Genomic DNA, 15007 nt, shown 5'->3' on the forward strand with positions numbered 1-15007 from the left:
TTGGACCCAGAGTTTGGAAGCCAGTGTTTTCATTGGCTGAGACAGCAGTGCTCAGTCGGCATTGAAAATTTGAGATTCTCAATAAGGGAAAATAAAAGGAACACGGGTCAGCTGCAGATATTTCTGTTGCTTGGAGATTCACTGAACGGGGTCAAGCAGTAGGATGGTGCTGCTCAAGAACAGTGATATCCCATTTTTGCAAATGGAGTACAGACAGGAGGAAACGAGTCAGTTATTCTCCATCCAAATGTTTGGCCAGCCTCATCAGCATAGCTGCTGGCACAAGACAGCCAAGGGTTTAAAGTGGGGTGTGGCTTTTAAAAACTGTTTGTGCCACGCCTCACTCACATGCTCTCCATGCCTTTCGTTCTGTGATCTGTCCAAAGTGAGCACGATTCCCAGTGACCCCATGCCCTTCTCTTCCATCGGTGCAGAGTGGCGGCAGGGCAGGATGGCTCGGATAATACTGCAAGATGAAGATGTCACGACAAAGATTGACAACGACTGGAAAAGGCTCAACACTCTCGCCCATTACCAGGTGTGGTGGTCTGCTGGCTTTAGCCGTAGAGGTGTGGCACAAGAAACTGTGTGGCACATCTAAGTGCAGGCAGGGTTCACTCAACTTTAGATGCTTCATGTGTACAGTGTGAGAGAAGGGCACTGCAGACAACCTCTGCATCTGATACAAGAGAAATGCATGATACACTCTGACTGTAATCCAGATATTGCATAATGTAGATTAATGATCAGTCACAAACAGGACAGTTCCTGAGTATACTGCCAAACAATCTAGAGTGGTATATACCCTAATGCACCCTTTTGGACATCTAAGGGGGTTGGCTCAGCCTTTCAGAAGGGATCCAGTTTGAAATGACATGGGTTGTGGGCCAGTGGGAACCACTCACTGCTAGCCTTGGCAGCTGCCCGCAGATAGTAGGCCACCTGGTCACTTGCCAGCTTTCTGCATTCACAGTCAGCCTTGCTGGGGCAAGGGACTGTCAAGTTTCCATCCTCTACACATCTATCCCAGCATGGCTTCTCCTCAGAAAGGATTAAGGCAGGGGCAGGTAACCCTTTCCAGCCCAAGGGCCCCATTCCCTTCTGGACAACCTTGAGGGCATCAAGGGGAGGGGCAGAGGCAGAAGTGGGCGGAGCAATGAATGAAAATTTATCTTTGTACATCAGGCTAGTTTCTACACAGACGCACGCACACACACGCACGCGCACACACACACACACACACACCTATCCTCCATACAGTCATGCAAAAACACGTAAGGAAGGGTGCACAGTAGGGTCAGTGAGGGGTGTGGCCTACTAGGAAGAATTTTGAGAGCCAGAGTTCTGGAGGGCCATATTGGGTATTTCCACAAAGTGGGGCAGTTATTAGGACAATACCTAGCTAAATGTTTTAGAATGCGAGGAAGATACATGAAAAAAGAGAAAATGTTAAAAAATGTAGAAAGTTAGAATTTCCCTCAGAGCAAGTTAGGCTGAGGAGAGGACAGAATGGGGATGTTGACCTGCAAGTGTAATCAGACTACCTCAGCTTCCGTCTTTTCCCTGAGGCATGATGGTCCATTGGTCCATTGTACTGAACTGCCTTTGGGAACCCACTGAATAGGCAATTGCAATTTCAACTTGTCTTAGTGTGAGGAGCTATTGGGATGAGAGATGCATGATATGTGGATCTGAAAAGTCCATTCAATCTTTGTTTTGCTAATATTCTTGCTATAGGTGACAGATGGTTCCTCTGTGGCTCTGGTGCCCAAGCAGAATTCAGCTTACAACATTTCCAACTCCTCCACCTTCACCAAATCACTCAGCAGATATGGTAAGTGAGAAAACAGCCGTCATTGCTTGCTGTCTGGGATTCAGGAACAGTCTGGAGATTAGGAATCAGTCTTCCTGAAGCAAAGGCAGAGCAGAAAAGATGCAATATTGCAGCCAAAGCAGCTTTTTCTTAACCCCTTTCCAATGTCTCATGCATCAGTTTTGGAAGAGAAAATCACCCAGGCCCACCTCAGTGCTACTTATAGCAAACCTACCAACATTGCCACTTCAGAAATTCTTCGTCTGATTCTGTCTCATCCCTCTACCTGTTGACTCATCATATCCTGTGTAATTACTCCTGCGAAACTTGTATTTTTCGTCAGGGTCTCTTAGTTAAAGCCCCTGGCAAGAATAAAGTTCCATGTTAATTGATGAGGATAAGTAAGGTATCTATTGTGACACCCCCTTAAGTTAGCACTTTGTTGCGGAAAGGGTGTGGTGGAGCTCTTTAACATTTGTTTAAGAAGTGTTTTGATTTGAGCAGAACTTCCTGTGCACAGCATTGGATACAACCCAGTGTGTTTGAAGAGTTTCCTTTCATCTTCCCCCTTTAAAATGCAAAAGCAGCCAGTTAAAACTAGCAGAGCAGAAAAAGATGTCTGTCTGTCTGTCTAACCATATTTATAGCCGTTCCTCCTCAGAGATCCCAGGGGTCCTTCAGAAGTATCTTATATGAATGGCACACCAGGTTGATGTCTCATGTATTTGATAGAATATGTATTTGGGCAGGTTAGGATTGGAGAGAACCTGCCAACAGCATGAGCTGGCCTTAGGTTTTAGCAGCTTTCACTCACTGCTTGCAGTTCCCCTGGCAGGAAAGAAAGAAAGAAAGAAAGAAAGAAAGAAAGAAAGAAAGAAAGAAAGAAAGAAAGAAAGAAAGAAAGAAGTCCAATGATTTCTTGGTTAATAGAGCCACCCAGCCTATGAACTTTTGTTGCCTGGTTCTAAAGGGTAGCCCAACACGAATCATATGCTCTTGGTGGTGTGACAGGCCTTGCTGCAAACTAAGTGAGGTGGAGGGAGGACAGCTGAGGCTGGAAGGCAGCGAAGGAGGGAGAGGCGGTTCCCATTGCATGTGGTTTCCTCACAGAGAGTATGCTCCGGACAGCCAGCAGCCCTGACAGCCTCCGTTCCCGGACCCCCATGATCACTCCTGACCTGGAGAGCGGCACCAAGCTGTGGCACCTGGTGAAGAATCACGATCACATGGACCAGCGAGAAGGTGACCGTGGCAGCAAGATGGTCTCAGAAATCTACTTGACCCGCCTGCTAGCCACCAAGGTAAATCGGAAGGAAGGAAGGCTCTACCTAGATGCGTTCTAAAGCTTGAGTAGATGTACAGACTGCCAAGTCACACACAGAATCTGGTGGGTCTTTCATCCTACCATGCTGTCAAGTTTCTGCCCTCTTCAGTCTTGCTGTTATAAATCAGCAGAGAGTATATGGAGACAACTTATTATTCCATTTGCGATGATTTCTGACCTCTTATCTGCTTAACACCAAACACTTAAGGGTTTGGAGTTCTCACTGCTGCAGTTGCATCGCAAGAGATTCTAATGATAATAGCATTGCAGCAGCAATTGAAATCCAAGGTTCTTTAGAGAAACTTATCCCTTCCCCACAGCATACATTATCAGCCTCTAGGCCCATTATCACAAGATGGGTGATAGCCAATGCTTACTCTAGATGCCTTGCTGTCCCAGAGTGATCTGCTCCCTGCACATGCTAACAGCATATGTAACATTTTGCAAGAAGGATGATGCACTTTTCTTGCCCAGCCCACTCTAGTAAAACCAGCAAGCCAGCAAAACTAAACCAAACCACACTTATACACACCCAAAAACCAGAGGTCATGAGCAGAAGTTCCCTACATAGGCTTCACCATTAGCTCTTGGGCTTCTGTGATAGCACAGCTGCTGTTGTCTTAGAATTTCTGTCTCTGTTCACCTGCTCAATTCCTTGAATTCCTCTCACAACTTCTGACCTCAAGTAATAAGCAAAAAGAAAGGAAAAGAGTGTGTTTTGGCTTGAGTGACAGATGATCAGGCAATCAGACAGACAAGCCAGTTTCAGTCTTCAAGGTACTCCCTCCAGCCCAGCCCGGTGTCATGCTTTAAATACAAAGACAACCCCTAGAAGGGATTATTAAATCCCTTTCTTTATTTTTCCGGGCCACTGGTAATCCTAATCAGCCCCCTTGGCCTGGTGATAGGCATGGGCCCAAGTTCTTCTGCCTCTCAATATATGCAGAGGGACATGGCTTCATTCTTTTAAACTCTTCACCTACCTATGGAGCATTTCTGGCCCCAGTTACATTTGGCCAAAAGGAAAAAAAACCCAAACACCCAGCTACAAAGACTAGTTTTGCATCCTAGCTGTTGACGAAGCAAAACTGAATCCCAGCCTCCGGTTGCTGCAATCACTGATTTCCCCTGTGCTCATTGTTCATATGCTTGATAGACGCCCTCATTTTATCAGCACTCTGCATCAGCAAAAACCGAGGCAAGGGAGCTTTAAAAGTCCAGTGGCTACTCACACTGTGTAATTGCTGCCCTGGTTTCTGATGTAAATCAAATGGTCAATAATATAAGATTTGTACAAAAGCAAACAAAAATAATATTGTCGAGTTCTGAGAACTGGAGAAAGCCACATTAATTGCAGGAGCTGGCATGCAAATGGCACAGCCGAATCTCTCTCTCTCCCTTTCTCCTACTTTATTCCCAGACCAAATAATAAATTGTAATAATCTACCATAGCTATTTATTTTCTCACTGGAGGTTGGCTGCTGTGTGTTGCTGCTCATCCTGAATCAAAAACATTCCTCCAAGAGCAGGTGGGGAAACAGGCTAATTCTTGCAATTTTCAGAGGAGTGTGAAGGAATATTTTGGGGGGTGGGCACAAAATTCGCCAGAGTTCTCAATGCTGTAGCAAGCCGCCAGCTGCCACATTTCTTATCCCAAAATTCCCCCAGTGCAAAGTGCATTCTGAGATAAAACTTAATAGTGGTGTCTGCCACAAACCACCTTGACAATCATCATTAGGTGGGTTGTCAGCTGGCTCAGCATGTGTCATCTAGCTTCAAACAGCCAAAGAAAAGGAAAAAAGATGAAAATGGGTGTGCTTTTCATGAAGCTTCTCATAGATTTCTATCATAGTCTTATGTGAAAAACTTAAGCACAGCACTAATTACTGCTGCTTAACTCTGCAATTTCAACACAGTCCTGGGAGGTTCAGGTGTATTATACAGTAGAACCTTGGTTCTTGAACTTAATCCATTCCAGACGTCCATTCGACTCCCAAAACCGTTAAAAAACCAAGGCACAGCTTCTGATTGGCTACAGGAGCTTCCTGCACTCAAGCAGAAGTGGCGTCGGACATTCAGCTTCCAGTAAACCTTCGGAAACTGGAACACTTACTTCTGTGTTTTCGGGAGCCGATTTGTTTGTCAACTAAGCTGTTTGAGAACCAAGGTACTACTGTAGCTTCATGTATTGAATGTATTTCATACTTCAGTAGCTATGTGTTTATCTATCCTTGTAAGAACTTAAAACCTTCAGCAAGCCAAGTATAGCATTCGACTGAACATGAATGAACTTGTGGCTAACACACAGTGACCTGGAACTCTCAAAAGATCAGGGTTATAACCAAATTCCTTTCTCTGCCTATAAAATAAGTCTTACCATCAGAAGGGGATTTTTAAATTCAAGATTCATAAGTGACTGATACTGCAAACAAGTGCCCCCTAATGGATGGATACTAAGAGGGTATCGTCTGGTGCCCCCATGGGAAAATGGTTGCACTCTATGACAGTCTGCTATGGCTAAGCCTACTTCTGAATTGCAGATGAAACACACATGGCAGAGTGCTTAGATTTCTTGCGTTTTACTATGTAAAACAGCCTTCATTGATGCTTCAGTCTTACTAGTAGAGTAGGCCCAAGAACAGGTGTCACCTGATCTGCTTTGTCTATGGATGTTATGAAGAGATGAGATCACTTCTGTAACACAGCCTGTACATTTCTGTGGCTTTCACTGGCAATGCCAGTGTCATTTCAGGGCATAACTTTTCTTCTTATAATCTCAATGGGATCTTTATGCCTTCCAAGCAGACTATGCCTTCATTCCATTGCCACCGTTTTTCTACATCCAGGGAACCTTGCAGAAGTTTGTTGATGACCTCTTTGAGACCATATTCAGCACCGCCCACCGAGGGAGTGCCTTGCCTCTCGCCATCAAGTACATGTTTGATTTCCTGGATGAACAAGCTGATAAGCACCAGATCAATGACTACGATGTCAGGCACACTTGGAAGAGTAATTGGTAAGTAGGGCCCACAGCTCGGTTTTAGAACGCAATCTGTGCATGCAGAAGGGAGTCTCCAGGTGGGGTGGTCTGCAACCCTGGAGAGCTCCTGCCACTCAGTGTAGAATCAGATACTATATGCAACTCTGGGCCTGCTTAATTCAGCCCTGCCCACCTTGTGGTCCTGTCCATTGCTGGCGTGTGGCCTTTGGGGGAGTGGGCAACAAGGAAATGTGGCCTTTGGGATTGAAAGGATTCCCAACCTTGGTGCAGAAAATGCTGAGCTAGGAAACCTCACAGGAACTCTTGGTTTGCCCCAGTTTTTCTCAGATAAGGGATCAAGTGGTAGAAATCGCTTTAGTCGTGTAGGAAACCAAGTTCCCAAAGGTGGAAAATGAATGTACAGTGGTACCTCCGGTTACGGACAGGATCCATTCTGGAGACCTGGCAGTATCCTGAAAAGTCCATAAAATGGAAGCACCCTTCTACACACGCACGCGGCGCAATTGAGTGCTTCTGTGCACGTACACGGCGAAACCCGGAAGTATACACTTCCAGGTTTACCGTGTTCGCAACCTGAAGATTACGTATCCAGAGGGGTACGTAACCCGAGGTACCACTGTACTTAAACCCCACTTTTTCCTAGGGTAGGTGAAGCCTCCAATATGCATTCAAACAGTTTCTGCTAGATTACTTTCTGTTGGCCTATCAGAGCCAGTGCAAGGGAGTTGGGCGCACTGCCCTGGATCAGTGCAAATTGAATGTAAGCTTATATAACCATCATAGCTAAAGATTGGAGTAAACTTCAACATCATAATTAGTTAAGAATACGGTAGGAAAGTGAGCACCAGCGGCATGCATAGCACTAGAGAGCCAAATTCCGTCTTCCTATCCATTTATACTAGAGCACAGGGGGATTTGGGTGCTCAGCGAGTGGTGAGATGCGACAAGCCCTCTGCTACATGCAAGGTTTCATGTCTCCCCACTGCGTTCTTCCCTTCTGCCGATTTCATCTCTCAGATCCTCTTAACTATTTCAGGGGACAAGAACATACACTCTCATCTCTGGCATTTGTTAAATGGAAGTCCAAATTGCTTTTGTATAGTTCAGTAACTGTCAGTAATTAGCCGGGCTGAAAAAGAAACATTTTTAAATGGCGATATGAGAGCATGGAAACGCTTGGAACTGATTTATCGCTATGCTTTCTGTAATAAAGGAAGAGTCGGTGTGTTGGGAGGGGAGAGGAGGGAGAGAGGGAAGAATCCCAATGGTGCCTGGTTTCCAATTCAACAGAGTCCAGGGAGGCAGGCCCCTGCATACTAATGGCCATGCTTATTCCAGGGTGATAATTCAATGTGCAGAGTTCATTTCTTGAGATCATTTCCTGAAATTAAAATGTGCATGTGTGCCCAGCACTCACATGATAAGAATACTATGGAGCCAAGCATTTGGTGTTTGAGTCAAATGTATTCATGGGAACCTGTGCCTGAGGTGCTATACCTGTGTGCCTGGGCTATGCCACTTCAGACTGCAGCTGAGGGTCCAGATCATGGAATACTGTTGCATGGACACACAAAAATCATTCCATATAGAAAATGTGATGCCAGGGAGAATGAATTTGGATTAGCCTTCTCCCTTACATGGTAGGTTTCGATGTGTAGGAATCTCTCCTAACTAGACTCAGAAGCTGTGAGGAATTACGAGAGGGGGTATCCCCAGAAATCTCAGTGTGTCGGCAGGGGTCTGAAACTTGGTTCTCTCTCAGAGAGCGATTGCTTGAGCTTCCCCAGCAGTTGTGAATTTCAGGGGAAAGGAAATAGGAGTCACTCAGCTGTACAGCATGGATTTTGAAGACCCAGTCAAGAGAAGCATGAATTCTGGGTTGGGATGGTCTGGAGCAAGTGGCAGAAAGGGGCAGAAGAGCTAGCAAACCACATTTCCAAATCACTACCATCTCTGGAGATTAAGAGAGAATATCTGCCCTTATTGCCAGCCAGGGTCCTGTTTTTAGTTACCAAATAATGTGTTTCCCTAGCCTGACTTTCCTCCTTTCTTTTCCTTTGCAGTCTACCTCTGCGCTTTTGGGTGAATGTGATTAAGAACCCCCAGTTTGTGTTTGACATTCACAAGAACAGTATTACTGATGCCTGCCTATCAGTGGTGGCTCAGACATTCATGGACTCCTGCTCAACTTCTGAGCACAAGCTAGGGAAAGACTCTCCCTCCAATAAACTACTGTACGCCAAGGACATCCCCAACTATAAGAGCTGGGTAGAAAGGTGAGTGGCTTCAACCATGGGGAGGTGGCCTTGCAAGATGCAGCTGTGTAAGAAGAGTTGCTTTTGTAATGTGTGCTCTGAATGGCTGGAGAGCCGGGCAAACCTGCACATGTGTATGAAAGAACCTCCCAGGACTGGAGGGTGAAGAAATCTTCATAGCCAATTGGAAAAGACAGGTTGGTTGGTTGGTTGGTTTTTCAAAGCGAGGACAATTGCTCTCAGTCCCCAATGACTAATAAATAAAGCACATTGGGGGAATGGGGGGATAATGGAGGCAGCCATTTGTAATGAAACTGCTGCCAGTGTGATTTGTAGGGAAAGGAGCAGAGCAAAATCTCTAGCCAAAGGAGCTTGCAATCTTATTTAACTTTTTTTTTTAAGTGCAAGCATGTCATATTGGGTAGGTTTTGCAGTTCATATATTTTACCAAGAAGGTTCTGGTTCACTCTTCCAGGCATGTTTATCTTGTTAACAAATTATTTTCCCCACCCCACAAAAAGTTTTCCTGCTGAAAATGAGTCACACAAGAAGAAAGAGTGGAATTCACTGGAGGTAGCTCAATTCTGTGAAAGACCTGTCTGTTGCTACCACTACCACCATATTGATATACCAAGCAAAGCCATGACATTTTTCCATCCTAGCTGACAAAGAGGGGGGAAATTGACAGAGGAACATGCTGTGAAAATGGGGTTGAAGCCTTAGTTCTTCCCAACAGGCTGTTTGCAGCACGAGAAGCAGTTTCCTTGAGCTCATAGGCCGCCATGGAAAATGTGTAAGAAATGAACAGGACACTGTTAAGTAGGTTTGCTCCAAGAATCTCCTTCCTCCTTTTTTGCTGGACGCCGCACTTCACTTAAAAAAAGGAAGAAGTTCTAGCAGCATTTTAATTTCCCCAGACCTGTTGTTCTTCACAGCATGTCTAGATTTCAGGATTTGGGGTAGTAGTGTGGAGTTGTCAATTTGTTTATACGTTTCCTGGGGACCTGAGGAGTGTAGTGACTTCATATTTCTGGGCCAGTTGTGATGTGGATGGATGGAAGATGTCATAGCTTAAGAAAGATGAAAAGGAAGCTTACAGGTATGATGCATTGAATTGAGCAGCCTCAGCAGGTGCAAGGAAGGGTCCAGCACAATCAGGAGTCTTCTGCTTGAAGCAGTGAACCCCACGCCCACTTTGAGAAGATGAGGGGAAATCCTTGTCACTGGTGTCTCCAGATGTCTGTCTCCTTTGCACTCCAAAAGTATCTGTGGTTTTGGGTAGGAAAGTGCCCTTGTAAGCATCTTAACACCATCCCTTGGCAGAGATTGTGGCCAAAGGATAGGGGAGGCCTTTGATCTTCACCTCCCAGAGGCAATATGTTGCCATTTGCTCCTGACCAGATGCCTGTTCAGCATTGCTCCACTTTTCTTGGTTTCTTGAGGATGCAACAATGTTCTTCCATTATCCCAGCTGCACCACAGCTTTTAATTCAAACTATATTAATGCTTCATATTTCTGATTGAGAAAGGCAAAGGACATTGCATTCAGAATTATTTCTACTTATTTATACCACTGTGTGACAAATACATAGACAGAAACTTTTGACTGCCATCATGCACAGTGGTCCCCTTTCTCTTCTGTGCCTCTGTACCAAAGTGAGAGCAATTGGGTCAAATTTCTAATAAATATAATAAAAAATATTTTTAAAGGTACATACACCAGAAATTTCCCCCCTCCACTGCTCACCTGCTCCATAGAGCCTACCTCAGAGAAGCTCCCATCACAGGTGTGCTGTTCAATTTCTGTCTGCAACGACAGAGCAAAGCCCAACAGAGTTTTTTGGAATTGCATAGAGCCCTCCATAGCAAGCAGCTGCTTCCCTACCAGCTGTTACTGACAAGAACTGCATCAACAAATATCCCTCCCCTCAGTTTATATCCATGTTGCCTCAGTGTTCCCAAGGGTATATGCATCAAGCATAGATGATTATATCTGGGGGGAATGGGGGACAATATCTGGTTGATGGGCTGGATCCTGAGCTCCCCTGTTCCCCTCAGGCCATTTTGACAGGTGGGTAAGGGTGTCAGCCTGTCAGTTACCTGACATCACCATGACATCAGCTGAATGTACGTCAGAGGAAAGACCCAGGCATGCAGTCTAAGTGTGCTGCTGATTCTTTCCTTTCTCCCTTCTCGGCCTAGCTTCATCTGAAGCAAAGCGGCAAAGGAAGATTCCTGCCAAAAGCAATGATTGGCTGCACTGCAGAGTAGTGCAACTGATCCCTGGAGGACTTGCTGTTGCCTCTGATAAGTGCTGACAGCAAGCCTTACTTGCCAAGGAACATTCAGAAGCACACTTTACGGTTCCTGATTGTTCCTTTGCAGCCGTGTCAGGTGTGTGGGAGGTGGCTATGGTTTGAGGGAAATAGACGTGCGCCACTCCTGATTGGCCTAACTTGATTTCCCTCAACTGATGAAAATTTTCATTTTTTTATTGTGTTCTCCTTCCATGGACTCAGGACAGCATGAATGGTTCTTCCTTCCTCTATCTTTTTAAACTTCAAAACAGTCCTGTGAAACACTAATCCACCCACACATTAAGATTGTCAGTGGAGAGACTTCTAACTTGCCCGAGAGCTCTTGTGTTGGCAGGCTCAAGGGAAAGGGCCTTTTTTGTGGTAGCTGGCAGGTATCCATTGGCCCTCATTGTTACAGGTGTTTAAAGAAAGCCTTAAAGACCTATTTGTTTTCACTGGCTTTTGCTTGTGTTGTTTGCTATAGCTGTTTCATAATATTCCTGATGGTTCTGGATTGCACTTGGTATTGGATTTAGTTGGAGAGGTGTTTTTTTCCATTCCTGCTGATTTTTAATATTGTGATTGCATTGCATTTTATCTTGCATGTTTCAGTGAGTAGACCTTAAAAGGTGCTGTACAAATCCTTTTTTAAAATGAAGTGATTATAGGGCTGAGAAAGAGGGAGAGAGCTGGCCAGGGCTGAGTAACTGAAACCTGGTCTTTCTGGTCCTAATCTAGAAGTCTATCCATTACACCACACTAGTTCCCACTAAGGTATCATTGTGGATTCTCTATTATGCTGTTATGGTGGCATTGGCAATGGCTTGTCTGTGGACAGCCTTGTGTATCTTTCCCAGCTGTCTGCTGTTGACTGAATATTCACTCTATATCTGTCTTTGATGCTTACAAGGTCTGGGCATTCCTCGGATCCCTTCAAATACCCATTTTACATGCTCCTAACACTTCCTAATTTGCCACAAACTCAACTGATCACCACGAACTTCTCAACTAATCAACCTATTGTGGCTGAAGTTACACAATGGTTTTCTGTACTCCAGTAGCGGTGTGCTTTCAGTTTATTGATGGGTGGATTGAATTTCCTCCATAAGGAGCCCTGTTGTCACAGTGTGACTGTGCAATAGGAAATCCAAAGGAGCATGAGACTCTTAATCTCAAGCCCCATGTTGGGCAAAAGATTCCTGCATTGCAGGGGGTTGGACTAGATGACCCTCGTGGTCTCTTCCAGCTCTACAGTTCTGAGATTCTATGAGTCATTTGGCACAGGAGTAGAAAACTGTTTAATTTGCTTCGCATAGTATACTGTACTCAGTTGCTTCAGTTTAATATTTTGCTTTGTTAAAACAAATCACTTGTTCTCCTTCTGGATGTCCCTAGATTTGTCTTCAGAAAAGGTTTTCCTTCTGACTTTCTGTCTCTCCTGCTCCCTGCTATAGATATTATGCAGATATTGCTAAAATGCCAGCAATCAGCGACCAAGACATGAGCGCCTACCTGGCAGAGCAGTCCCGGTTACACCTGAGCCAGTTCAACAGTATGAGCGCGCTGCATGAGATCTACTCATATATCACCAAGTACAAGGATGAGGTAAGGGGAAGCAGTAGAGGAGGATCAGTGGGAAGGAGAGGAGTCGATGACCTCTTTCCATAAGGCTGGTCTGCCCTGTATACCCACCAACCTCTTCTGAGGCCTCTCTGCTCTGCAAACTAGACCTGCTTATTTATTTTGGAGCTCAGATTTTTTTTGGGGGGGGGGGGAGTTAAAAGGTGACTGGCGGTGGAGTACATGAAAGGGATAACTGTGGCTGGAGCACGGATAAACCTCCACACTCCAGCCCACTCCTTTTCCTCCATTGAAGCCCCTTAACCCCCTGTGTTAGTGCTCCAAGGTGGGAACACTGTGCTTCTCTTGTGATCTGCAGCTTTGCCCTCAGGTGTTCCTGTCAGGATCCAGCAGGCTATTATATACTCATGTTTTCACCTTTTTCCCCCATTCCTCCCCCCGTGCAACTGTCCAAACTGCTCAAGGTAAACAAACAAACAGGCCAACTTTAACCTTCATCCCCCCCCAACCAGGAAAGAAATAATAATAATAATAATAATAATAATAATAATAATAATAATAATAATAATAATAATAATAATAATGGGTAAGCATCACAACAGTGTTAGCAAATATATAGCAGGTAAATACAAAAGAAGGGACTAAATCACACAGTGGGAAAGCATATAATTAATTAATTCATTAAACAAAGTAACAAAAGAAAAGAGAGAAAATCCCGCTTGCCCTTTGCCATTCAATCACCAACTTAAACTACAGGAACATGCAGAAGTACAGCAGAGGAAAACACTCGCTTAGCATGTCACTTGACTGTTTTCAGTTATCCCTATGCTGGGTAGTCTCCAATGGTATCCTAATTTGCAATCCCAGGAGTGGGGGGGGGGGATGTTTGCCATGAAGTCACTTCAGCCAGCCTCTTAAGTTTTAAGGAGTGGTTAAAAGCCCATCTGCCGTAATTGGTATAAACTCCATAAAGTACTTTTCTGTAAACACATTCTCTGCAATCCTTTATTAAAGCAATAAAATATATAACACTAATAAAAATATATGTAATAGGATCACATGGATTTTATTGCCCGGCTGAACGACAATGAGACCTGGGGGAGTGGGGGGGTGGGAATAGTGGCTTGTGTAAAGCAATAAAAGCCTTTGTACAAGAGTTTGCCAAACTACTCTGGGCAAGGAGGTTCTTCCAAAAGCTGGTGAGTGGCCCCACAGTTTCTTACGTTCATAAGTGGATAGAAGGTGGGGAGAGAGAGCGAGTTATTGTGGGAAGGGGCAAAGGTTGCAACACAAAGAGGTGGATCTAACAGACTGCATTAATGAAGAATTAGATAGGGTACAAGGCATTTGGAAAGCAGGTTGAGGCTCAAGTTACTGCACCTCAGTAGAACAGGCATAAACACCCATATCAGTTGTCTTGTCTGTCTCAAGCCATGAAGTAGTTGTTTGCGCACTAAAGAAATTGACAAAGCATTATTTCTGAGTGACAGCAGATTAGTGCTGGGCAGCTGGACTAAATGCTGCCTGTCAGCGAAAACTGAACAATAATGTAGTTGTGGTCTTTCCTTCATACACAAGATCCACGTGTGGCCACCTGCCTGGTGCAAGAAGATACGTACATGTTTCATGAGCAAAGACTTAGGGTTGCTTTGGATATTCTCTACATTTCCATTGCAGAGTTCCTGCCAAAATGGGATGTTGTGCTGGTGTTCTGCCCTCCAGCCCAGCTCCGTCTTCTGCAACCTGCTTTCAGCAGAGGTTGGATGGCCATCTGTCATGGATGCTTGAGATTCCTGCATTGCAGGGGATTGGCCTAGATGACCCTTAGGGGGTCCCTTCCAACTCTGCAATTCTATGATTCTAAGGGCTTCAAAGCTATGGAGCACATTTGCTGAGACATCAAAAGGTGCTTCCTAACAGATCTGCTCAAGGAAGAGACTGGCAGACCCTTTGCCTTTCCAGTTGTCTGCCAACAGGAGAGCTGTATGTACATGAAATGACACACAGAGTATCATTATTGCTTTTTTTCTTTGCATATTAAACTGTAAGCAACTTTTTATTTTACAATACCTTGATTTAAATTTGAAAAGTTGCTGTGGCCTCAGGTGTAGACCTCCCTGTTGTAAGCCAAGAATCCCTGCAGAAGGTCTTTCCTGTATGAGTAGACACGAGTATCTACTTCTAGGCAATAAGGATGGTCCCCATACTAGTAAACAGCTAACACTAGCAGTGCCTTAGCAGCCTGCACAGTTGCAGGGCTTCTTATCAAGATCCTAGCCATCTGCCTTAGACCAAAATTCACCACAAAGCTGAAACCAGAGGTGACCCGCCCCCCAGCTGTTCCTAGAGACATTTTCATAGCAACTGCCTGCCCTAGGGCTGGTCTCCAGCTCCCAACATTCCCTTTCATTAGTATTACAAATAAGCAAGGCCTTAAAAGCAGAAATCAATAGCAAGGCAAGCACTACGTGTTTAGAAAGCGTGATCTTAATGAGCTGAATGACGGGTGAGTTGCCGTTCCTTGTCTTTCCCGGTTAACCGCTGCCTGGCATCTGCTGGATGTGCATCCATAGCCCGCTCTAAAAGCACTGCTTGTGTGTTCACAGCTCCCAGGAACTTCTTTTATTATTTGTAATGGGATTAATAAATAGCAGCTGTTCCCTTTGTTTGTTTTCATTCATTAAACACAATTACATGCAGCCCGATTGCACCCTCTTTGATGTGAAATGGGAGAGA

The 15007-nt window shown here is 44.8% G+C and overlaps 1 protein-coding gene across 4 annotated transcripts in view; it reads left to right on the forward strand.

Moving 5' to 3' along the window:
• Positions 1–15007, forward strand: part of PLXNA1 (plexin A1) — a 303518-nt gene that overhangs the window by 277506 nt on the left and 11005 nt on the right. For 2 of the 4 annotated variants that reach the window (XM_081852274.1, XM_081852275.1), the window contains exons 26-31: positions 387–538; positions 1738–1834; positions 2924–3114; positions 5984–6153; positions 8202–8414; positions 12145–12295. In XM_081852274.1, the coding sequence (XP_081708400.1) occupies positions 387–538; positions 1738–1834; positions 2924–3114; positions 5984–6153; positions 8202–8414; positions 12145–12295 (974 nt within the window). The remainder of the gene's footprint in view (positions 1–386; positions 539–1737; positions 1835–2923; positions 3115–5983; positions 6154–8201; positions 8415–12144; positions 12296–15007) is intronic. The other 2 variants (XM_081852276.1, XM_081852277.1) reach the window with 2 other exon arrangements.

The sequence above is a fragment of the Podarcis erhardii genome (assembly GCF_964252035.2).
Source record: "Podarcis erhardii genome assembly, chromosome: 2".
Classification (NCBI taxonomy): Eukaryota; Metazoa; Chordata; class Lepidosauria; order Squamata; family Lacertidae; genus Podarcis; species Podarcis erhardii.